This window comes from Entelurus aequoreus, linkage group LG01 (genome assembly GCF_033978785.1).
Source record: "Entelurus aequoreus isolate RoL-2023_Sb linkage group LG01, RoL_Eaeq_v1.1, whole genome shotgun sequence".
NCBI classification, from domain to species: Eukaryota; Metazoa; Chordata; class Actinopteri; order Syngnathiformes; family Syngnathidae; genus Entelurus; species Entelurus aequoreus.
Genome location: NC_084731.1, coordinates 43,702,825 through 43,727,880, shown reverse-complemented (window position 1 = coordinate 43,727,880; position 25,056 = coordinate 43,702,825). Strand labels below are relative to the sequence as shown.

Below are 25,056 nucleotides of genomic sequence, written 5' to 3'. Positions count from 1 at the left end.
CAGCACTTACTTTCACCTTCCCATTGTTGGAAAAACAGAGTCATGTCCATCTCTAGCTATAGGATAATGGTAGCGAGTAAGAACAGATGTTTTGGTTGGATCTTACGGGGTTCACAGTCGCATTCACTATGCTAAGTAGCAGTGGGGAAACTTGTAACCCAAAAACAAGAAATCATAACAATTAGCTGAGAGAAAGCTTGTATACGAAAAACTCTCAAGCTGGTGCAATCGTATCCCGAGGCACGACTGCACTTTCTTCATCCCAAATTGTGTACAGGGTGAATTTGCAATCTTCCCCTCTCAGCCATAACTCTTGGATTAGGCTGCCTCCTCCTGACTGCGCTGACTCTGTTGCAATTGGTCAGGGGTCGACTCCTGTTCCTTGTCCTCCGCTCAAAGCTGCATAGAGACTACATAAGCGATTACGTGCTTATGGTTATCAGCAAACAACAAAGAAGAATTTAATATTGGATATAATTGGACAAATATTGGGGAATCCATCGTGGAACCATGCTTTGTCGAGAGCAGAGGAACAGCGACCGTGAAGTCGGTCTTCGGCTCCCCAAAAATAACAAATCTTAAAACTGCTGCCTTACACAAGTTTTTATGCACAATTTTAACATAAAAAATAACACTTTCTGGTTTTTTTTTTCTACTTCCAAACAACAACCAGTACTCAGCAGCAGTCTCGGGTTAGCACAGAGCGCCAGCAAGTTGCTGCAATCTTGTTTAAAACCGTCGGACTTGGGGCCTGTTCACATGGGAACGTTTTTAGGTGGAAACGGTTAAGTATTTTATAATTTCAGCCTTTCATACACGCTGGAACACCAGCGTGAGAAAGTCTGATAACGCCGTCTTGTCGTTATCATGTGTAAGGCTGCAGCTAACGATTATTTTTCTATCGATTAATCTATAGATTATTTTTCGATTAATCGGTTAATCTATAGATTATTTTTCGATTAATCTATAGATTATTTGTCCTTTTACCGATTATTTTTTTCTTCAAAATGAAGATGAAAAAATAAATGTAGGCCCGTTTTTTCAAAAGGCATGGCTTTTATTTACCAAAAAAAAAGAAGTATGGTCACTCAGTCAACATTGACAACAACATGACTAAATATTCTGTAACAATGTAAACATTTAAAACTTTTAACATTTAACAAAATTAAAAGTAGCTTATTTGCTTTTTAATGTGCAAATATAAAAGTCAACATCCAGTGCAAATCTTAATATTCTGCAATAGTATAAGCATTTCAAAAGTAAAATTATTGCTTATTTTGCTTTAAAATGTGCAAAAATAAAGATAAACATCCAATACAAAAAAGTGCCCATCTAAATATTCTGGAGCACTGTAAACATTAAGTATTGCTTTTAAAATGTGCAAAATAAACATCCAGTCCAACACAGTACACAATAACCAATTCTACTCATTCCAGTGAGTGACTAACAGTTGTAATGAAGAAAGGTTAGCATGTGTACATGCTCTGGTTCTTTTCTTGTTTACAATATTCCCAGCAGCTGAAAATAGGCGCTCAGAAGGGGTCGATGTGGCTGGAACTGAGAGCTAATTAGCCTTCACCTCAAGCCAGGACTGCGAGTGAGCTGAGCTGCAGTTTATATTTCTAGAAGGTCAACGGGCTCATAGTGATGTTACTAGTAGTTGACTGGGAGGTGTTTATTATCATTTGGGGAGAGTCCGCTGCCTGATGCTCACCTGCTAAACACCTATCTGCTCCACGCTGAAGCGCTGACTACATGCGCTCTGAATACACACTGCTGATTGGCTGATAATGCTTCGTGTGTACCAATCAGATGGTTGTGTGGGTGGGACAATGCTGCGTGTGTACCAATTAGATGGCTGTGTGGGTGGGACAATGCTGCGTGCTGAGACAGAGGCAGAGGAGCGAAGCAGCTTGGTAAGACTTTAGCAGCTAAAGTTAGCTTTAGCTTAGAAACTTGTTCGGTACACCCCCGTGCCGAACCGAAAGCCCCGTACCGAAACGGTTCAATACAAAACACGTACCGTTACACCCCTAGCAGATACAAATGACACATTCATGTTTTTGTGTAATGATGACAACGTATACTCGCGCGGACGATTGACTAGTTGATGGTTTTCTTTTCAAATGTTCATTCATAGCCGTTGTGCTGCTATGATAGGCCATTTCCGCTCGACACAGTGTGCATACAACAACATTATTAGGCCGTTTATTAAAATACTACCACACTTTTGACCACTTTTGGCATGCTTTTCCCCCCTCGCTCGCACCGCTCGCATCGTCTGCTTTGATCGTCTGCTTTGCGCTTCGCCATGACGGTAGTGTGACGTCAATATGCGACGCGTCGACGCACAAAAACGGCGTCGACGTATTTACGTAACCGATGACGTCGACTATGTCGACGCGTCGTTTCAGCCTTAATCATGTGGACAAGTAATACCAAGAAAACTACTATTTTTTGAAAACGATAACATCACAGCACTGTTACATGACCAGAAAAAAAGGGATAAGGCACGTAGCACCTGCTAACAACAACGGTATACAACAAAGCTGTGTCTGTGTTGTAGTTATTGCTATTAGAAGTGTGGCAACAAAGACAGACAATATTACACGTCATATTATTTTAAATATTACCACAATGTCAAGCTAGGACCACCAGAAGAACAAGCTTGTGCTTAATTGTCTCCTTTACTACTGTGAAAACCAGCGTTTAATATTGTAACTTTTGTGTATGACTTTCTGCTGTGCACTATGCACACCTCCGTCCCATGCACACAGCACTCTCCTTAATTCAGCTCTTTTGAGGCCCAAAACACCCCTGCAATATGTTCATTCTAGTCAACATTCATGTTTTTTTTCTACAGTAATTTAGATAAGATGTTAAGTTTCAACTCAACATTGTGTCCAACATGAAATACCTGCATGTGTCTTTGCTGTGCGAGTTTCTCCCTCCAGTGGTCGTAAAAGCGACTCAACAGGGTCATGCTGCCAAGGAAAAAGGAAAAAAAAGACAACAAACCGGAGCGGTGAAATGTAGTAGGCCAATTTAACAACGCCACATAGCAGAAAATTATGAAAAAGTGACAGGTAAAGCACCGGTAGTTGGTCAGCGCCATGTCTGTCAGGGCTTGGAAAGGTTCATCTTCAGCCTCTTCCAGCCTGTCCTTCCACAGCCACCAATATCTATTGATCACCTGTGTGAAATATTAAAACAAGGCATACATGGATTTAACTGACACAAGCCACAACATTAAGTACACTTGCACAATCCAATGTAGACCAATTAAAGGTGTAACCGTAAAACTGTAATCACAGTTTTAAAAACACGTTTAATTTCATTTTGGGTCCAGTATAGGATGCCTTTGTTCTGCATCGAATGATCTGTACCGAAAAACCATAATACGAAAACATGTACTGTTAATCCCTTGATCCAACACATAGGCTTTGCAATGTGAATGACATCCATGAAATATCAATACCAGGGTCTGGGGAAAAAATATGGATATGGCAATATATCGTAATACTTTTTCTAACGATATAATATTGATTCTCAATGTCTTTTTTATATATATTTTCAAAACAAAAACAAAAAAATATATATATATACTGTATTTGTTTTTAAAAAAACATATATGTATGAATGTATGTATGTGCATATATATATATATATATATATATATATATATATATATATATATATATATATATATATATATATATATATATATATATATATATATATATATATATATATATATATATATATATATATATATATATATATATATATACATATATATGTATAATACAATATAAGACATTGAGAATTGATATTATATCGTTAGAAAAAGTATTACGATATATTGCCATCTCCATATTTTTTTCCCCGACCCTGGTATTGATATGTCATGGATGTGTTTAGGGCCAGTTGTAACTCAAGGAAGACTTCCACACCTCCGCTCTGCAAAGTGTTGCAGTATTTCTACTTTCCTGTATGGTGTTATTGATGAGAAAGGCAGTATGAGAAGTCGACACTTCAGAAGTAAAACCCATGTTTTTGACATTTGAGTGGCAAGAAACGTTATCCACTTTCTTAACAATTGCAATACAGTGAACCCTTGTTCATCACTCTTAATTGGTTCCGGACGTGACCGAGGTCAATTAATTTCCGCAAAGTAGGAATTATTAATTTAAAAATGTAATATTTCCAAAGCTAGTGCATACCAAAAGCTGTTTATGACTTTCTAAATAAAGTGCATTTCTCAACATTATGACAGCCCTCTAAACATGAAATAACACCAACATAGTCACCTTTACACTCCTTTAATCCAATATAGTAATGCTGCCTTAGGCTGAGCCAATCAGTGGCCACAATGCTGAAGAGCACACTCTGATTGGTTTGGTCTCATCTCGTAGCCAATACTACTGTAGTATTGATATTTTTAGTCAATTTAACCATTATTTTAATACTTTAAAATACTCAATTTAGGCCAACAATACGTAGAATATACATGAAAAAAGTGCAATTGTGTAGCTGCAAACTTCAAAGTGATACATTCCAAGGGATGGCTGTAAATCATTCAAACCACATTGTTTTTGGACTTTGGGTTGTGTGTGGAGAAAAAGACTGCTGCAAATCAATTGAGTCAACATTTTCCAGCAGGAAGATGCTTTGACAAGACGTGATGTCGTCGAACTGTAAAAATGAATTCAAAGAGTGTTCTAAAACTACGAGCAGCATAGTAGAAAACATTTTAAGATAAAGACTAGTACAGGCAACCCACGGTACGGTTTGTACCTTGGTTTTTGGACCACTGATTTGGTTCATTTTCAGTACGTCTTTTGTGTTTAAGGAGAAAACTTTTTCCCCAAAATGTCTCTCAAAAGTATAATTTGTGTACTGATAAGACATTTCTTAAATGAACAGAAACCAAACAAAACACCTTCAAATGGTAAATTACTACTTATTTCTGCACTATTTGTACATCAGTGCTTCTCACCAGTGGTTTGGCAGCGGTTCGCACAATGAAAATGGCAAGCGTGACCCAACTTGCACACATTTATTAAGTCAAATAGCTTATAGCTTGAATTTGAAGTAGTGAAAAATAACACTGTGCCAGCATAAGTCCAATGATCACTTTACAGTTTTTATCCACATATTGAGGAAAAAAAACATTTTAAAACAGAAACTCAGAAGTGTCTGTAGAGTTTTTCAGATATGGTATATATGAGGAGCTGAATCAGAGCAAACACATAAATATTAAGTGTGAATAAAACATATATAAACATAAAAACATGTTATTCTTCTGATTAACTCAGTTTGGCCAAATAGTTCAGTCACATCGTTTTACCTGCAACTCCACATTGTGTGCAGAATTGGTTCAGGCAATGAGCTACAGTCATGAATGGTGAGATGCTGTCTCTCGCGAGAGGGTTCAACAGATTTGAATAAAGACATTGTTCCTTTAAATTGTGGACTTTTACCTTCTCTGCTCATGCTGTACATGATTTGTTTTTTTTTGTCGAAGAGAGGGGGCATAGGGGGAGGTATGGGTAGAGGCTTGAACAGTGCTTGAACAGTGCTTGAACATTTCGCCGCAGGGAAGGCTTTATGCTACCTGCACAGGTGTGCGTGCACACACACACCCGCACACTTCAAAATAAATTACAAAAACAAAACACTGCGGTCCACTAGGGCAGATTGTCCCGTGCAGAGCAGACCAAACACTCCTGTATTTTACTGTGTATAGTTGCATCCTTAAAAAAAGATAAATTATCAAAAATACTTTTTTTTGGGTGTTTCCAATATTCGTGTTTTTCACTATTTGCAGGGTTTTGGAATGTAACCCCCATTCATAGGGTGGATCTACTGTAAATGTAGTTATGCTATCATCAAATGCCAGTTACTTACAGTCTGGTAATGATGTTGGACAGCCACCTCGTTGTTCAGACGCCGTGCTCTGTTCTGGCTCACGTTGAACGACATAACCTGCAGTAATGCACGCTGAAAGAAGAACACACATCAGTAATCGTTAACCAAGACTCTTCTCCAGATCATACCTGCAGGTGCTGATGGTGGTGTTGACTGGCCATCTGGTCTCGGCCTGCTTTTTCTTTGCGCCCTGTCACATCTGCGGAGGCGCTTAAGAATGAAACTGGTAGGTCCGAGTTGGCAGTAAAAGCTAAATTTTTTAAAAAAGAGGATACACGCCCTCCATTTTAACACGGCTCGACGCTGAGCGCACCGAATGGTCAGCTGCTCCGCCCCTTTCAAACGCTCCTCCTCGCTGTGTTTTCGACGCCACGCAATCCTCCACACTTCCCAGCTCTGCCTCATCAAGAGAAGATGGGCGGTGTGCATAGCCACAGCTGAATGACCGAGAGAAAGAATGAATTCTGAACGGTGACGCTTTTACAAAAATGACTTAAAAGATCTCCAAGATAACCTTGCAACTGTTTCTTGTGCTGGCGAGAGGAGACAACAGTTCGCCACTGAATCAGCCATTTCTTTTTCCCGCTGCTGATGTAGTGAAGAGAGGCTTTGGATTCATTCTCTCTTTGGGAACAAACAGCAGCGTGCCTCTCTTTCCACTGAAGAAAAGCCTTTCCCAAAAGAAAACAAGAAAGAGGTTAACACACTAGGGATGGGATTTCTTGCTCTCTGAAGACGGTTGGATCTTTAGGAGTCGTTCCGTTCAAAAGAGTGGCTTGTAAATATATTTAGTTTTTTTAAACTGTTTTTCTTTTCTTTTTTGATCAAGGACACAATCCTAAGTATTATTAGAATCATTAATTTTCACAAATACTACTCTATTGGTGGGATAATTTTAAAATATTGGCTATAATTTTGTTTTGTTTTGTTTTTTTCTTGACATCCTGTCCAGCCACCCAGGCAAATCATATTGTTGATGTAGATGCCCATATTTGCTTTACAAAAGAGAAGTGTGGGATGCTTTTCTTGTTGCCTTATTTATACTTGACTTCATTAAATGGACATATTTAGTTTTTGGCGCAGCCGGACCGCAGCAGGAGGGGACAGAAAGAAGAAAAAAAGAATACATGGGGGAAATTGCGGGGACAAGAGGGGGATAGGACAGAAAGGGACAATAACAAAAACAACAAAATCATCAGCAAATACGATACCAAAAATTATAACAAAGAAGAACCAATGAATTAAGTAAATACAATAATAATACAGAAATGACAATGAACATTATTGCACACAAATGGAGCAATACAACTACCAATAGGTTTGGGGCGGCGTGGCGAAGTTGGTAGAGTGGTTGTGCCAGCAATCGGAGGGTTGCTGGTTACTGGGGTTCAATCCCCACCTTCTACCATCCTAGTCACGTCCGTTGTGTCCTTGGGCAAGACACTTCACCCTTGCTCCTGATGGCTGCTGGTTAGCGCCTTACATGGCAGCTCCCGCCATCAGTGTGTGAATGTGTGTGTGAATGGGTGAATGTGGAAATACTGTCAAAGCGCTTTGAGTACCTTGAAGGTAGAAAAGCGCTATACAAGTATAACCCATTTATCATTTAATAGAAATAACACTATTGATAATGAATAATAATAATAATAATAATTACCTCTATTATAAACATTACAATCACTTCAAATGCAACAACTCCTTCATGTAATGAATACTTAAATTACAAAAAAAAGCAGATAAGGGGGGTAGAAAGACGAGCGGACTATATTAACCTTATAGATTCCTTTAAAGGCGGCACGGCTTGTTATGCGGTCAGTGATCAGATCAACGCATACGTCAGTGCAAAGATGAGTAAGGAGACTCCAACTGGTGTGCTTGTTGGAAAATATCACTCCAAAATAAACCCCAACAGGACTTCAGATAAAACAGTTACCAAGTTGTGAGCAAATATACGTACACTCAAAAGGTTCCCGTATGATATTCTGATAATAAAAATTTAATTTGTGTCCAAATATCGGGGTATATTTCAAATTAATTTAATTTATGGAACCAAGTAATAACATGAGATTAATCATGATAATCCAGATTCAAAAGTGTGATTAATCTTATTAAAAATATAATTTGACAGCCAGGGCCAACTTAATTTAAGGAGGGGCCTTGAGGCTGTAGGGGTTTTGCACCCAACCACCACCGAAAACATAGTTTGAAAAAAATAAAAAAATAAAATCATGATTGCACTTGATTGATTGATTGATTGAGACTTTTATTAGTAGGTTGCACAGTGAAGTACATATTCCGTACAATTGACCACTAAATGGTAACACCCGAATAAGTTTTTCAACTTGTTTAAAGGCCTACTGAAACCCACTACTACCGACCACGCAGTCTGATAGTTTATATATCAATGATGAAATCTTAACATTGCAACACATGCCAATACGGCCGGGTTAACTTATAAAGTGCAATTTTAAGTTTCCTGCGAAACTTCCGGTTGAAAACGTCTATGAATGATGACGTATGCGCGTGACGTCAATCGTTGGAACGGAAGTATTCGGACACCATTGCATCCAATACAAAAAGCTCTGTTTTCATCGCAAAATTCCACAGTATTCTGGACATCTGTGTTGGTGAATCTTTTGCAATTTGTTTAATGAACAATGAAGACTGCAAAGAAGAAAGCTGTAGGTGGGATCAGTGTATTAGCTGCTGGCTGCAGCAACACAACCAGGAGGACTTTGACTTGGATAGCAGACGCGCTATCCGACGCTAGCTGCCGCTAGCCGCCGACCGCATCGATGATCGTGTGAAGTCCGTCGCTCTGTCGATCGCTGGAACGCAGGTGAGCACGGGTGTTGATGAGCAGATGAGGGCTGGCTGGCGTAAGGTGGATAGCTAATGTTTTTAGCATAGCTCTGTGAGGTCCCGTAGCTAAGTTAGCTTCAATGGCGTCATTAGCAACAGCATTGTTAAGCTTCGCCAGGCTGGAAAGCATTAACCGTGTAGTTACAGCTCCATGGTTTAATAGTATTGTTGATTTTCTGTCTATCCTTCCAGTGAGGGGTTTATTTCTTTTGTTTCTATCTGCAGTTAAATCCGATGCTATCGCGTTAGCTCCGTAGCTAAAGTGCTTCGCCGATGTATTGTCGTGGAGATAAAAGTCACTGCGAATGTCCATTTCGCGTTCTCGACTCTCATTTTCAAGAGGATATAGTATCCGAGGTGGTTTAAAATACAAATCCGTGATCCACAATAGAAAAAGGAGAAAGTGTGGAATCCAATTAACCCTTACACCTAAGTTACGGTCAGAGCGAAAAAAGATACGTCCTGCACTGCACTCTAATCCTTCACTCTCACGTTCCTCATCCACAAATCTTTCATCCTCGCTCAAATTAATGGGGTAATCGTCGCTTTCTCGGTCCGAATCGCTCTCGCTGCTGGTGTAAACAATGGGAAAATGTGAGGAGCCCTTCAACCTGCGACGTCACGATACTTCCGGTACAGGCAAGGCTTTTTTTTTATCAGCGACCAAAAGTTGCGAACTTTATCGTCAATGTTGTCTACTAAATCCTTTCAGCAAAAATATGGCAATATCGCGAAATGATCAAGTATGACACATAGAATGGATCTGCTATCCCAGTTTAAATGGAAAAAAATCATTTCAGTAGGCCTTTAAGTCGGGGTCCACTTAAATTGATTCATGATACAGATATATACTATCAGATATATACTATCATCATAATACAGTCATCACACAAGATAATCACATTGAACTATTTACATTATTTACAATCCGGGGTGTGGAGGGGGGGGGGGGGTAGGTTTGGTTGTTATCATCAGTCATCAACAATTGAGAACAGAGAAATGGATATTGGAACAGTGTAGGTCTGACTTGGTAGGATATGTACAGCGAGAGAGAGAGAGAGAGAGAGAGAGAGAGAGAGAGAGAGAGAGAGAGAGAGAGAGATAGAGATAGAGAGATCAGAAGGCATAAGAAAAAGTATCTGCATTTGATTGTTTACATTTGATTATTAACAATCCGGGGAGGGTGTTAGTTTAGAGTTGTAGCTGCCTGGAGGTGTACTTTTATTGCGGTTTTGAAGGAGGATAGAGATGCCCTTTCTTTTATACCTGTTGGGAGCGCATTCCACATTGATGTGGCATAGAAAGAGAATGAGTTAAGACCTTTGTTAGATCGGAATCTGGGTTTAACGTGGTTAGTGGAGCTCCCCCTGGTGTTGTGGTTATGGCGGTCGTTTACATTAAAGGCCTACTGAAATTAATTTTTTTTATTTAAACGGGGATAGCAGATCCATTCCATGTGTCATACTTGATCATTTCGCGATATTGCCATATTTTTGCTGAAAGGATTTAGTAGAGAACATCGACGATAAAGTTTTGGTCGCCGATAAAAAAGCCTTGCCTGTACCGGAAGTAGCGTGACGTCACAGGTTGAAGGGCTCCTCACATTTCCCCATTGTTTACACCAGCAGCGAGAGCGATTCGGACCGAGAAAGCGACGATTACCCCATTAATTTGAGCGAGGATGAAAGATTTGTGGATGAGGAACGTGAGAGTGAAGGACTAGAGTGCAGTGCAGGACGTATCTTTTTTCGCTCTGACCGTAACTTAGGTACAGGGGTTCATTGGATTCCACACTCTCTCCTTTTTCTATTGTGGATCACGGATTTGTATTTTAAACCACCTCAACTATATCCTCTTGAAAATGAGAGTCGAGAACGCGAAATGGACATTCACAGTGACTTTTATCTCCACGACAATACATCGGCGAAGCACTTTAGCTACGGACCTAACGTGATAGCATTGGGCTTAACTGCAGATAGAAACAAAAGAAATAAACCCCTGACTGGAAGGATAGACAGAAAATCAACAATACTATTAAACCATGGACCTGTAACTACACGGTTAATGCTTTCCAGCCTGGCGAAGCTTAACAATTCTGTTGCTAACGACGCCATTGAAGCTAACTTAGCTACGGGACCTCACAGAGCTATGCTAAAAACATTAGCTATCCACCTACGCCAGCCAGCCCTCATCTGCTCATCAACACCCGTGCTCACCTGCGTTCCAGCGATCGACGGAGCGGCGAAGGACTTCACCCGATCATCGATGAGGTCGGCGGCTAGGGTCGGATAGCGCGTCTGCTATCCATCTCAAAGTCCTCCTGGTTGTGTTGCTGCAGCCAGCCGCTAATACACCGATCCCACCTACAGCTTTCTTCTTTGCAGTCTTCATTGTTCATTAAACAAATTGCAAAAGATTCACCAACACAGATGTCCAGAATACTGTAGAATTTTGCGATGAAAACAGAGCTTTTTTATTGGATACAATGATGTCCGAATACTTCCGTTTCAACGACTGACGTCACGCGCATACGTCATCATACATAGACGTTTTCAACCGGAAGTTTCGCGGGAAATTTAAAATTGCACTTTATAAGTTAACCCGGCCGTATTGGCATGTGTTGCAATGTTAAGATTTCATCATTGATATATAAACTATCAGACTGCGTGGTCGGTAGTAGTGGGTTTCAGTAGGCCTTTAAGGAAGTAGTTTGACATGTACTTCGGTATCAGGGAGGTGTAGCGGATTTTATAGACTAGGCACAGTGCAAGTTGTTTTACTCTGTCCTCCACACTGAGCCAGCCCACTTTGGAGAAGTGGGTAGGAGTGAGGTGGGATCTGGGGTGGAGGTCTAGAAGTAATCTGACTAGCTTGTTCTGGGGTGTTTGGAGTTTAGATTTGAGGGTTTTGGAGGTGCGAGGGTACCAGGAGGTGCATGCGTAATCGAAAAAGGGTTGAACGAGAGTTCCCGCCAGAATCCTCATGGTGTTTTTGTTGACCAGAGAGGAGATTCTATAGAGAAATCTCGTTCGTTGGTTGACCTTTTTGATTACCTTGGTTGCCATTTTATCACAGGAAAGATTAGCCTCTAGAATGGAACCTAGGTAGGTGACCTCATCTTTCCTGGTGATGACAATGTCACCCACATTTATAGTGAAGTCATTGACTTTCTTAAGGTTGATGTGGGACCCAAACAGGATGGATTCCGCTTTACCCAAGTGTATGGATAGCTTGTTGTCAGCGAGCCAGGTGCAAGTTCTACAGAGTTCAGCACTGAGGATGTTTTCCACCTGTGACTTGTCCCTGTCTGATACCAGCAAGGCCGAGTCATCCGTAAACAAGAACAATTCACAGTCGCATGCCGATAAGTCGTTTATGTATATTCGGAGCAGTAAAGGCCCTAACATACTGCCTTGGGGGACTCCACAACTTACTGAGAGGGGGGGGGGGGACACGGTGCCGTTCACCTCTACCACCTGTTCCCTCCCCTCCAAGTAAGATTGCATCCAGCTCGATGAGTTTTGTTGAATCCGATTGCTCTGAGGTTATCCAACAGTATAGCGTGGTTAACGGTGTCAAAGGCCTTCTGAAGGTCCAGCATGACCATGCCGCAGTATTTGCCCGCGTCCACCTCATGTTTGATGTGGTCGGTCAGATAGAGAAGGCGTGTCAGTGGAGTGGTTAGTTCTGAAGCCGGATTGGAATTTGTACATGAGTTTATTAGTGGCAAGGTAACTATCGACCCGTTCATAAACTATTTTTTCCATTACTTTCGAAATGGAACTGAGAATAGAAACAGGTCGGTAGTTGCCAGGTTCCAATTTGCTTCTTTTTTAAAGAGGGGAGTTACTTAACAGAACAGCAACAATTTAAAAATATCAGTACCCCGCTTTCCGCCCGAATGCAGCTGAGATAGGCTCCAGCGCCCCCCGCGAACCCGAAAGGGACAAGCGGTAGAAAATTGATGGATTGAAAAATTTAAAAATAATTTCACTCAAGAATACATCTCCTTCGCGAGGGGTGCATCCACGTCTGTGCGAGTGTAATAGAAGCCAGTCAGCTTCAAGTAAAGTGCTGGCGATCCGGAAGACTGCCTGTGTTTTAGCTCAATAGTCGTACGCTGGTTTCTCACACAAGCAAAGTGCGTCCGAGCCCCGCTCGCAGCAGTAGGAAAACAAAGCCCAGCCGAGAGAGAGGGAACACAATCACTAGACAAAGCTGAGCGGTTTTTGATTGACAGCTATGAACATCAATCATTACATTACGCAGTCAAGATCAGGGGCCCCTGATTGGGTGAAATCCCTGGGGTTCAGCCCAGGTAAGCCTGTGCATTAAGGTGGCCTTGTTGACAGCACTAGTAAAAAGTGAATAATGTACAAAACCCAAAACCAGTGAAGTTGGCACATTGTGTAATTCGTAAATAAAAACAGAATACAATAATTTGCAGATCCCTTTCAACTTATATTCAATTGAATAGACTGCAATGACAAGATATTTAATGTTCGAACTGAGAAACTTAATTTTGTTTTGCAAGTAATCATTAACTTAGAATTTAATGGCAGCAACACATTGCAAAAAACTTGGCACGGGCAATTTTACCACTGTGTTACATGGCCTTTCCTTTTAACAACACTCAGTAAACGTTTAGGAACTGAGACCAATTTTTTAAGGTTTTCAGGTGGAATTCCTTTCCATTCTTGCTTGATGTACAGCTTAAGTTGTTCAACAGTCCGGGGTCTCTGTTGTGGTATTTTAGGCTTCATAATGCACCACACATTTTCAATGTGAGACAGTTCGGACTACAAGCAGGCCAGGCTAGTACCTGCACTCTTTTACTACGAAGTTACGCTGTTGTAACACGTGGCTTGGCATTGTCTTGCTGAAATAAGCAGGGGCGTCCATGATAACATTGCTTGGATGGCTACATATGTTGCTCCAAAACCTGTATGTACCTTTCAGCATTAATGGTGCCTTCACAGATGTGTAACTTACCCATGCCTTGGGCACTAATACACCCTCATACCATCACACCATCCTCTTTGGTCCGGAGGACACGACGTCCAGTTTCCAAAAACAATTTGAAATGTGGACTCGTCGGACCACAAAACACTTTTCCACTTTGCATCAGTCCATCTTAGATGAGCTCGGGCTCAGCGAAGCCGGCAGCGTTTCTGGGTGTCATTTCTGGGCTTTTGCTTTGCATAGTAGAGTTTATCTGGTACTTACAGATGTAGCGACAAACTGTAGTTACTGACAGTGGTTTTGTGAAGTGTTCCTGAGCTTATGTGGTGATATCCTTTACACACTGATGTTGCTTTTTGAGGCAGTACCGCCTGAGGGATCGAAGGTTCGTAATATCATTGCTTATGTGCAGTGATTTCTCCAGATTCTCTGAACCTTGATGATATTACGGAGCGTAGATGGTGAAATCTCTAAATTCCTTGCAATAGCTCGTTGAGAAATGTTGTTCTTAAACTGTTCGACAATTTGCCTATGCATTCGTTCAAAGTGGTGACCCTCGCCCCATCCTTGTTTGCGAATGACTGAGCATTTCATGGAAGCTGCTTTTATACCCATTCATGGCACCCACCTGTTCCCAATTAGCCTGTTGACCTGTGGGATGTTCGAAATAAGTGTTTGAAGAGCATTCCTTACCTTTCTCAGTATTTGTTGCCACTTGTGCCAGCTTTTTTGAAACATGTTGCAGGCATCAAATTCCAAACGAGCTAATATTTGCAAAAAATAACAAAGTTTACCAGTTCGAACGTTAAGTATCTTGTCTTTGCAGTCTATTCAATTGAATATAAGTTGAAAAAGATTTGCAAATCATTGTATTCTGTTTTTATTTACCACATTTACACAACGTGCCAACTTCACTGGTTTTGGGGTTTGTACATAAAAGTGCCTTTTGGAGACACACTATGGCGTCAAAGCAGTGCGAATTCAGCTTGTGCTGTTTCTCTACGCGTACGTAGTTCCTTTCCCTTTTGGCACTTGCTTTGGAGCGGGTATCTACAACACGGCCAGGCGCCATCCCTCCTTTCTGATTGGTCACTTTAAAATGTTACAGTCAAACAGTGTATACCTTCTGATTAGCATTAAAGCCATTAGATATTTGTGTATTTTGTCATTTAATATACAGGTGTAACATAATAATTAGAATATCGGGCAAAGGTTCACTTATTTCAGCAATTTGATTTACAAGGTGAAATTAATAAGTGACAAAGGCTCATAACAGGGACAGTGTGGCGCGATTGGGAGAGTGACCGTGCCAGCAACCCGAGGGTTCCTGGTTCGATCCCCACCTTATACCAACCTCGTCACGTCCATTGTGTCCTTGAGCAAGACACTTTACCCTTGCTCCTGATGGGTCGTGGTTAGGGCCTCGAATGGCAGCTCCCGCTATCAGTGTGTGAATGTGTGTATGAATGGGTGAATGTGGAAATAGTTTCAAAGGGCTTTGAGTACCTTGAAGGTAGAAAAGCGCAATACATTTACCATTAGACCATAACATGCAACTCAAGCTATCTCAAGCCTTCTTTAGACATAATACAGCTTATGAAATCTTCAAATTGAAAATCTCCAAAATGTTGGGGTTTTCAAAAACTGTAAGCCATGATCATCAAAATTAGAACAAATAAAGGTTTGACGTATCTCACGTTGCAACTAATGAGTTAAATCACATATGCCAGGTTACATTTGAAGTTGAATTGCTGACATGAAAGGACTTTTGTATGATATTCAAACTGTTTTTGTTTCAGCTGTGCATGGTTTACACTACAACCTATCAAACGATGACATCACCATTTCCAGGGATGAAAATTGATAAGATGTGTACAATTCCGATTCAGTTCTCAATTCTGCTTAATGATTAATGGGATAGGCTCCAGCACCCCCGTGACCCCGAGAGATACAAGCGGTAGAAAATGGATGGATGGATGGGTTTCTTGATGTTTTTTCAAGGGTTTTATGGGCGCGATAGAGGACTTTCGATCTGTTGATTCAGTTGTTCATTATTTATTTCCGATTTTGAACGATAAAAAAGCCAAGTATATGTGTTCTTGTCTTATATAAGGATTGTGAATGATAGACAGCACATCTCTTTGCAAATGTTGCATATTTCCAGTATGACTCAAGGTTTCCCGCAGCGCTTTGTTGTTAAGGCGGCCGCCTTAACAACAAAGAGCCACCGCCTAAACTAACGTCTTAACAAGATCTCCAGCCACACATGCGCATTTAAAAAACTATCTCTGTCCCCAAGCAAACACATACACCGAGTGTCATATGCATGCCAAAATACTGGGGGCGCCGTAGCCTAGGAGTTAAGACCATTTTAGCCAATCAGAAACATGCAAAACGCCATTTTACGGAGGCGGCATATAGCAAAAATGGCGGGTCACGGCAACAAAGAATTATATATGTGGACTGACAGAGGAGTAGAGCTACTTTTAAGCATCGTTTTGGAGTTTAAAGTTAACAAAACTTAAAGTGTTGACTGGGAAAATTTCCAGTCCAAGTATGGTGACATTCTTACCCTATTTTTGGAGCGGTACGGACTTAGAGGGACATCTGAGGAATTTCCTCATCGGAAAGGGGACATCACAAAAACAACTATCGGCACTAAATTGAAAGCGATTCGTGGAAAGTACAGACAAAAAACTATCTCTGTCCCCAAGCAAACGCATACACCGAGTGTCATATGCATGCCAAAATACTGGGGGCGCCGTAGCCTAGGACTTAAGACCATTTTAGCCAATCAGAAACATGCAAAACGCCATTTTATGGAGGCGGCATATAGCAAAAATGGCGGGTCACGGCAACAAAGAATTATATATGTGGACTGACAGAGGAGGAGAGCTACTTTTAAGCATCGTTTTAGAGTTTAAAGTTAACAAAACTTAAAGTGTTGACCGGGAAAATTGCCAGTCCAAGTATGGTGACATTCTTACCCTATTTTTGGAGCGGTACGGACTTAGAGGGACATCTGAGGAATTTCCTCCTCGGAAAGGGGACATCACAAAAACAACTATCGGCACTAAATTGAAAGCGATTTGTGGAAAGTACAGACAAGCAGTCGACGCAGGTGGAAGAAGTGGTTACGGTATAGTTGTTTTGCTGTACTTTGAACTATGCGAGCAGATCTGGGGCGGTTGTCCATCAACTACATCCATTCAATTTGGAATAGAAACATCAGATATTGACAAGCTCCCACAGGAGTTTGGATTCTCCATTCACCCTTGACAGCCTGGTCACAGACAAAGATATGCCGAATAATGTACAAGAGCAGCAAGATGCCAATAGGAGCAATCCACAATATTCTGTGGCGAAAGAGAGAAGAGCTCTACTTCAGGTATGTGGGCGCTAACTTCATTGCTAGGAAGTAATATAGTTTCCCACAGAAAATTTGTTAGCTAAGGTGGTGTCTTTCCAGGGGGAGGGGCGTCTCCCGGGACAGGCCGCAGGACGGGGAAGTATATGTACATCTGGGCATCGAAATCTTTTTATATAAACTGCACTGCAATTACAAATGCTCTCAGGGACAAAAATACTTGCTTTGGAATCAGAAGTCAAGATGGCAAGCATATATTAAAGCTCAGCTGTTTAAGATGTATTTAAATAGGGTTGTATTAAAAATTATTTGGGTAGTTTCTTGTTATAAATAATATTGAGTTAAGTAAAACTGCAGTTGCATTAAATATTTTTTTTTTCTGTCAAAATTAAAATATCTCAAAGTGCTTTATTGACACACATTGTTTCCCGACGATGTTGAGGGCCATTCGACATGTTGTAAATAACATCTTACACCTGTGCTAAAGAGGGTGTATCCCAAATAATGTATTCATGATTATTGAATGTTATTTTGTAAAAATCCTTATAAACATTTTTTTTTTTCACTAGGCAAAACTCAACAGCCACAAGCAGGTCAGACTAAAACGAAAACTTCCAATCGAGACAAAGTTGCTGAATGCAGTAGAAGAAAACGTCCAGATAAAGAAGAGACTTCTGGACATGATGGAGACATCAGAGAAGCGATCGTCTGACAATTTAGACAAACTAACATCAAGCGATGATGTGGAGACGTAATGGCAACAGGCCTAGTAACACTGTTCCTTACACCCACCCACCCCCTTCCCCGTCCTGCCGCCTGTCCCGGGAGACGCCCCCTCCCCCTAGAGAGACACCACCTGAGCTGACAAATTTTCTGGGGTAAACTGATCTAAAGATATGGTCATAGTGCAGAAGCATTCCCATCCTGATGTTAATCGACCTCAAATCTACGGAAATGGCTGTCTGAAATTGTGGTATGTTGTGATGTTTAAATGGTATTTTCATAAACTTTGCAGATTGTGATACATTGCAACACAATTGAGCATATAAATACAACTTATTTTTCCATTTCACTGGTACTTTAAAGTACAGACACACCAAATGCGGCTTAGTAAAAGCACTTTTAAACTACCTAAAGTCTGGCATCAAGACTAGATTTCGGGTAGCACTTCAAATACCCTATTGCGGCGCTTCTGTGACTTACTCAAAATTGTTGATAAATATAGTAATGCTGTATGACATCTGTACACAAGGCTACAAGTCGACGTTGTGCTGGTGTAAAAGAGCAAAACCCTATGTCATTGTCCAAATACTTCTGCATAAATATGTGTGTGGAAGTGCACATGTCATGCAAAGATATGGTGGTGATTCACCCTGCTCTGTAGATTCACTGTCCGGAGCTTCAAGGCTTGGTCCTCCATTGTGCAAATGTTTTGATGCTGTTGATACTTAATCTGCCACAACCGCCACAATGACCTGCAAGAGTAACATAATAACCTGTTCAAAAGTCACACTTGACTGTGGATCAACTTTTACATACCGAAGATGTGTGCGTCTGTGCTTTTCTCGGGCTGATTGATTTCTTCTTCTTTTCAGCCGACGCATCTGGACAAAATTCTCCCACTTGTGCCAAAAATGACGCATCCGTCGCCTGTTATCTGATAAACCCAGATAGAGCTTAAATTTGAGAAATTATTTCCTTCAACCTTTTGTGTCAAAAACATACCGAACAATTTAGCTTTAAGTATTTTGCTCTTCTTTTCGTCTTGCAGTGAAATAAATGTTTGCCATCTTTGGAAAGTCAGAAGGAGCAGGTGATACCTTGATGAAAGACACAGTCATTAAGATCTGACAGTCATCATAATTCTGCATAACAATATCTGATTCGAACTTGTGATGACACTCTGCGCGTAGGGACAGACTCCATTCCTTTCTGGACGCCCACCACTCGTCTCTCCATCCCTGAAATATTCGTTTCTGCAGCATATTTTCATAGTGGCACCTGCACATTAAAATAACCTTAGTACAGCAATGGAAAAACGAAAACGACTGATGACTGCATCTTGTTTCAATAGATTGAGTTAGAATTTTTTTTTAAACAATTACTTGGCAACATAAGGAAGGATCTGACCAAAGGTGTTCTGCATCCATATTGTGAAGAACTTCCTTGCCAAGTGCCTGCAGAGATTGTAGAGGTCACACAAACAATACTTACTGCAAAACAAAATGCAACAGACTTAGCACCTTAGTCTTAAATCCTTCAGCCTTCCGCCTTTGTTCCAATTGTATCCAACTCTGTGTGGAATACTTGTACAAGTACATTGAACTGTGCGTGCTTCGCTTTCTACACTAAATCTGACCCTGTCCGATATTGGTCTTTGAAGATCGGCTGATTTTGTTGAGTTGTTTTCCATTACTGCGAAGACGAGACTATTGGTCTAAAATATCGCGTGGAAATAACAAAACACCACTTCGACTTTAGAATTGAGGTGGTGAGTTTTATGCCGTAATGTAGTTATAACTTGACAGTCAGTGTACGAACTGTTTGGAGAACTTGACCACCGCGCATTTGTTTCTTCCTTGTCACGTGACGAGAAATGCACGACCGAATTTGTTTCATTTATACACCTGTCAGCAGCGATGTTGTTCTCGACTGACTCGGAGAAGGAAGAGAGCCAAAACAGCGACTAAAAGTTCACAAATCAAGCATACCCCGAAGTAGAACTTAGCTGTCCGAGTATATGCCTTACAACAACTCTAAACTTAGCATACTTTTTCGCGACATTGTCACAAATCATTACGCATTTTTCTCCACTCCTCATAAATGTATGTGTAACTTTAAGTAACTTTGAGTTGTGCTGTCGGTTTTCTCAATATTAGGTATCAAACATGTCAGGCTAGTTTGATTTATACAAAGGCGCGACGGGCACTCCGTTAGCTTTCCGAGGACCTTCTTAAAGCGGCGATCAGAGAAAAAAAATACTGCTACGACTCAGGAAAGAGAGAACGTGTAGACAAGTATTTCAGATTACTCAGAGATAATTTTGTCGTATTAAGACCGTATAGTTATTTAAAGTCACCCTAGTGCTGTTCGTTTCTTCCCATTACTGCAACAACCCAGCCGGTGTACGATTTGTGGGTGGGCTTTATCCCATTCCCCAGCTAGTTGGCTAGCTAGCTAGCTAAGGGGCTAGATTAGCTAGCTAGCCGACGAACGTCAACTATAGCTCAACCACTTTCCTACACAGCCGGCATACCGGTGAGTTGTTGCCTTGTATTTATTCATTAGCGCTTTAGGCAGTCGTAAATTGTATACTGAACAAGATGTAATTGTGTTGTGTAATGTTTGCTAAAACTCTAACTGTAAATATACGACATGTAAGATGTTGTAGAATTAGTGTTTTGTAATGTTTTTTAATCAAAATTTGACTATCCAACATTGTTGCAAATTGCTAATTTGAAATTGCTATTGCCCATTTCCTTCAAGCTGAAATCAATCAACGTGCTAATTGGATTGTTGGGACTTTCCAGCTCTCGTCGTCGCCAGGTGAATTTTAGCGTGCACAACTTTTCTGGCTTTGTAATGTAGTTTCCCTATCGTATTCATTATTTATAGCCTGCTTTTGACTACAAATTGAACCGTGTATTAGACCTGAAATGCCTTTAACTATGGCTGGGCGATATGGACGAAAAAGTATATCTCGATTTGATTGATTGATTGATTGATTGAAACTTTTTCTAGTAGATAGTACATTACATATTTCGTACAATTGACCACTAAATGGTTACACCCGAATAAGTTTTTCAACTTGTTTAATTTGGGGTCCACGTTAATCATTTCATGGTATATTTTTACTTAAACTCGATATTCGATATATATCTCTGTATTTTTCGGTGAAAGTATACATATAAAGATATTCATTTTTGAGCGATATTCAGTGAAATTGAAGTGAATGACAACTGTACTGTAAACAGTCAGTGGCACTTTTATTAACCCAGTTAGTCAAAATGGGTATTAACAGCACAGAAAAACGGTTTAAGTAGCACAGAATTACATAACACAAATAAAATAGAAAAATATTCTTTCTATGTATAATAAATAACGTAGCTGTGCAAATAATACTAAACGTATCAAACTCAGACAAAAAAATACATTTGCCGGCAGGCACTTTGTGATTTTCCTTCCTGGTTTGATGACCCGCCCTATCTTACCTCTGATTGGCCTGTCACTAACCAATCATGACTCATCATAATAAACAACCAACCAATCATGGCTGTTCTTATACTGCAAGCACGTCTTGGAAGGGGATGGGTTTAGTAGCCCATGGAGGGGGTGCAGGGTAGAACAAGGAACAAATAAGCGGCGTTTGGTCATTTTAACGTAAAATAAATTATATCTATATTAGGATATCTTCTTAATTCATATCTTTGAAAATATATCGATACATCTTACAAACGCGATATATCGCCCAACCCTACTTTTAACCAAAAGTGTGTCCTCAATTGGGTCATGCAATGGGTGCCCATCAAAATTAAAGACCTACAGAAATGATTTTTTTTTATTTAAACGGGGATATCAGATCCATTCTATGTGTCATACTTGATCATTTCGCGATATTGCCATATTTTTGCTGAAAGGATTTAGTAGAGAACATCAACGATAAAGTTCGCAACTTTTGGTCGCTGATAAAAAAAAGCCTTGCCTGTACCGGAAGTAGCGTGACGTCGCAGGTTGAAAGGCTCCTCACATTTCCCCATTGTTTACACCAGCAGCGAGAGCGATTCGGACCGAGAAAGCGACGATTACCCCGTTAATTTGAGCGAGGATGAAAGATTCGTGGATGAGGAACGTGAGAGGGAAGGACTAGAGTGCAGTGCAGGACGTATCTTTTTTCGCTCTGACCGTAACTTGGGTACAAGGGCTCATTGGATTCCACACTTTCTCCTTTTTCTATTGTGGATCACGGATTTGTATTTTAAACCACCTCGGATACTATATCCCCTTGAAAATGAGAGTCGAGAACGCGAAATGGACATTCACAGTGACTTTTATCTCCACGACAATACATCCGCAAAGCACTTTAGCTACGGAGCTAACGTGATAGCATCGGGCTTAACTGCAGATAGAAACAAAATAAATAAACCCCTGACTGGAAGGATAGACAGAAAATCAACAATACTATTAAACCATGGACCTGTAACTACACGGTTAATGCTTTCCAGCCTGGCGAAGCTTAACAATGCTGTTGCTAACAACGCCATTGAAGCTAACTTAGCAACGGGACCTCACAGAGCTATGCTAAAAACATTAGCTATCCACCTACGCCAGCCAGCCCTCATCAACACCCGTGCTCACCTGCGTTCCAGCGATCGACGGAAGGACGAAGGACTTCACCCGATCATCCGTGCGGTCGGCGGCTAGCGTCGGATAGCGCGTCTGCTATCCAAGTCAAAGTCCTCCTGGTTGTGTTGCTGTAGCCAGCCGCTAATACACCGATCCCACCTACAACTTTCTTTTTTGCAGTCTTCATTGTTCATTAAACAAATTGCAAAAGATTCACCAACACAGATGTCCAGAATACTGTGGAATTTTTCAATGAAAACCAAGCTTTTTGTATTGGATACAATGGTGTCCGCATACTTCCGTTTCAACGATTGACGTCACGTGCATACGTCATCATACATAGTCATCATACATAGACGTTTTCAACCGGAAGTTTAGCGGGAAATTTAAAATTGCACTTTATAATTTAACCCGGCCGTATTGGCATGTGTTGCAATGTTAAGATTTCATCATTGATATATAAACTATCAGACTGCGTGGTCGGTAGTAGTGGGTTTCAATAGGCCTTTAAGTCCCTGAAATACGGTACACAAACTGTTTCCAACAGAGTCATCGTTTGCCTGGAAGCTGTTTGTCTGAATCTGCAATCTGCCATGGACGGTGACGCTTGTGTTGAAGAGAAGATTGGAAGTGGTGATGCTGTGGATCAAGTTACAAAACCAGCAACAGCTCTACATAAATATACCAAGGTGATATAGTGGAATGAAAAAGCAATTGGGGAGGTTTTAATTTTTTAAGCTTTTCTGGGTGTAATGTTTCATTCTGATTCCTCGATATGTAGGAGGAGCTTCTTTATATAAAAGAGCTACCCATCTCCAATGAAAGGCCAGAATGTCTCTCAGAGAAATACGACAGGTAAGACTTTACATGGTTTCCTCTAATGTATTTGATGTTGCCACGGTGCACCGCCACAATTACGTGCAACACTTTAAAAAAGTTTTTTTACTTGAAAACAAAAACTAAGTTATATAATATATTGCGGCGTCCAGAAAAAGACAGTCTGATGCTCTTTTTAGCTTTTATTGCCTGACTTATGATAGAGGGCCCAATTCCAACAAGTATTTCCTCGTGCACACACGTCTGTCTCCGTGCAGTTACAGTATGAATCTGTTCTAAAATGTGGCTAACTGCAACAAGCTACCTCACTGATAGAGCCGACCACCTCCTTTATTATTGGGCACTTATGGTCCAGTTTTGCACACATTATTATTAATTTAATAAATGTGGGAATTTTTTTAATGTTTCTTATTCCAAATTAAATGTGATAAATGCTTATTTAGTGAAACGAAAAAGAAATGTAAAACTGTGTCAATATCCATAAATTAAAGCTGCATCAATAATCGATTTGTAATGGAATTTAGTTCCTGAATCGTAATCGAATCGGGATGTGCCCAAAGATTCCCAGCTCTAATGTCAACCATATGCACAGGGTTGTCTGGATCGGAGGCATGTCCATGATGTGTATGTACTGTAATGTGTCCGCGGACAGCGATCTTCAAAATTTAAGATGACATTGGCGGCTTTTAGGCATAGGAAGGCTCCCAGCAGCAAGAAGCAAGTGTGACGCGTACATTGAACGACAGAAGTAAAGACACTCTAAACTCGAGTACAGTCTACAATAAAACCAGCAATTGATGTTAGATTTATTTTTGATTTCAATAAAGAGTGACTAAAAGGATTGGGGAAGTCTTGAGGGGGAAAAAAAAAAGATTCTCAAAGTACATTGTACAATAAGCAGGAAAAATGGAGCAAAACGATATGTAAGAAACAAAATGTTAATGCTATATAGGGGTGTGGGAAAAAATCGATTCGAATTCGAATCGCGATTCTCACGTTGTGCGATTCAGAATCGATTCCCATTTTTTTTAATCGATTTTATTTAATTTTTTTTTTATTCATCAATCCAACAAAACAATACACAGCAATACCATAACAATGCAATCCAATTCCAAAACCAAACCCGACCCAGCAACACTCAGAACTGCAATAAACAAAGCAATTGAGAGGAGACACAAACATGACACAGAACAAACCAAAAGTAGTGAAACAAAAATCAATATTATCAACAGTATCAATATTAGTTACAATTTCAACATAGCAGTGATTAAAAATCCCCTATTGACATTATCATTAGACATTTATAAAAAATAAAAAAAAAGAACAATAGTGTCACAGTGGCTTACACTTGCATCGCATCTCATAAGCTTGACAACACACTTTGTCCAATATTTTCACAAAGATAAAATAAGACATATTTTTGGTTCATTTAAAAGTTAAAACAAATTTACATTATTGCAATCAGTTGATAAAACATTGTCCTTTACAATTATGAAAGCTTTTTACAAAAATCTACTACTCTGCTTGCATGTCAGCAGACTGGGGTAGATCCTGCTGAAATCCTATGTATTGAATGAATACAATCGTTTTGAATCGGGAAAAAAACGTTTTTGAATCGAGAATCGTGTTGAATTGAAAAAAAAAAAAATCGATTTTGAATCGAATCGTGACCCCAAGAATCGATATTGAATCGAATCGTGGGACACCCAAAGATTCACAGCCCTAATGCTATACATAATTAGATTTGTTTTAAA

The 25,056-nt window shown here is 40.3% G+C and overlaps 2 protein-coding genes across 11 annotated transcripts in view; one reads left to right on the top strand and one right to left on the bottom strand.

The window, feature by feature from the left end:
* Positions 1-20,031, bottom strand: part of sfi1 (SFI1 centrin binding protein) — a 62,860-nt gene extending 42,829 nt beyond the window's left edge. For 3 of the 7 annotated variants that reach the window (XM_062051533.1, XM_062051525.1, XM_062051516.1), the window contains exons 1-12: positions 19,366-20,029; positions 19,228-19,299; positions 19,013-19,123; positions 18,848-18,942; positions 18,662-18,779; positions 18,495-18,597; positions 6,446-6,602; positions 6,207-6,368; positions 6,060-6,130; positions 5,911-6,003; positions 3,096-3,193; positions 2,918-2,984 (exon numbers count right to left, since the gene is read on the bottom strand). In XM_062051533.1, the coding sequence (XP_061907517.1) occupies positions 2,918-2,984; positions 3,096-3,193; positions 5,911-6,003; positions 6,060-6,130; positions 6,207-6,368; positions 6,446-6,602; positions 18,495-18,597; positions 18,662-18,779; positions 18,848-18,942; positions 19,013-19,123; positions 19,228-19,299; positions 19,366-19,535 (1,317 nt within the window). In that variant the 5' untranslated portion in view covers positions 19,536-20,029. Of the gene's footprint in view, positions 1-2,917; positions 2,985-3,095; positions 3,194-5,910; positions 6,004-6,059; positions 6,131-6,206; positions 6,369-6,445; positions 6,603-18,494; positions 18,598-18,661; positions 18,780-18,847; positions 18,943-19,012; positions 19,124-19,227; positions 19,300-19,336 lie in introns of all 7 variants that reach the window. The other 4 variants (XM_062051509.1, XM_062051500.1, XM_062051543.1 and 1 more) reach the window with 4 other exon arrangements.
* A 19-nt stretch (positions 20,032-20,050) lies between these two features.
* The window catches only part of eif4enif1 (eukaryotic translation initiation factor 4E nuclear import factor 1), a 30,940-nt gene continuing 25,934 nt past the window's right edge, over positions 20,051-25,056 (top strand). The window contains exons 1-4 of one of the 4 annotated variants that reach the window (XM_062051569.1): positions 20,052-20,380; positions 20,609-20,668; positions 23,013-23,154; positions 23,247-23,320. In XM_062051569.1, coding sequence (XP_061907553.1) covers positions 23,059-23,154; positions 23,247-23,320 — 170 coding nt within the window. In that variant the 5' untranslated portion in view covers positions 20,052-20,380; positions 20,609-20,668; positions 23,013-23,058. Of the gene's footprint in view, positions 20,381-20,608; positions 20,669-23,012; positions 23,155-23,246; positions 23,321-25,056 lie in introns of all 4 variants that reach the window. The other 3 variants (XM_062051578.1, XM_062051559.1, XM_062051586.1) reach the window with 3 other exon arrangements.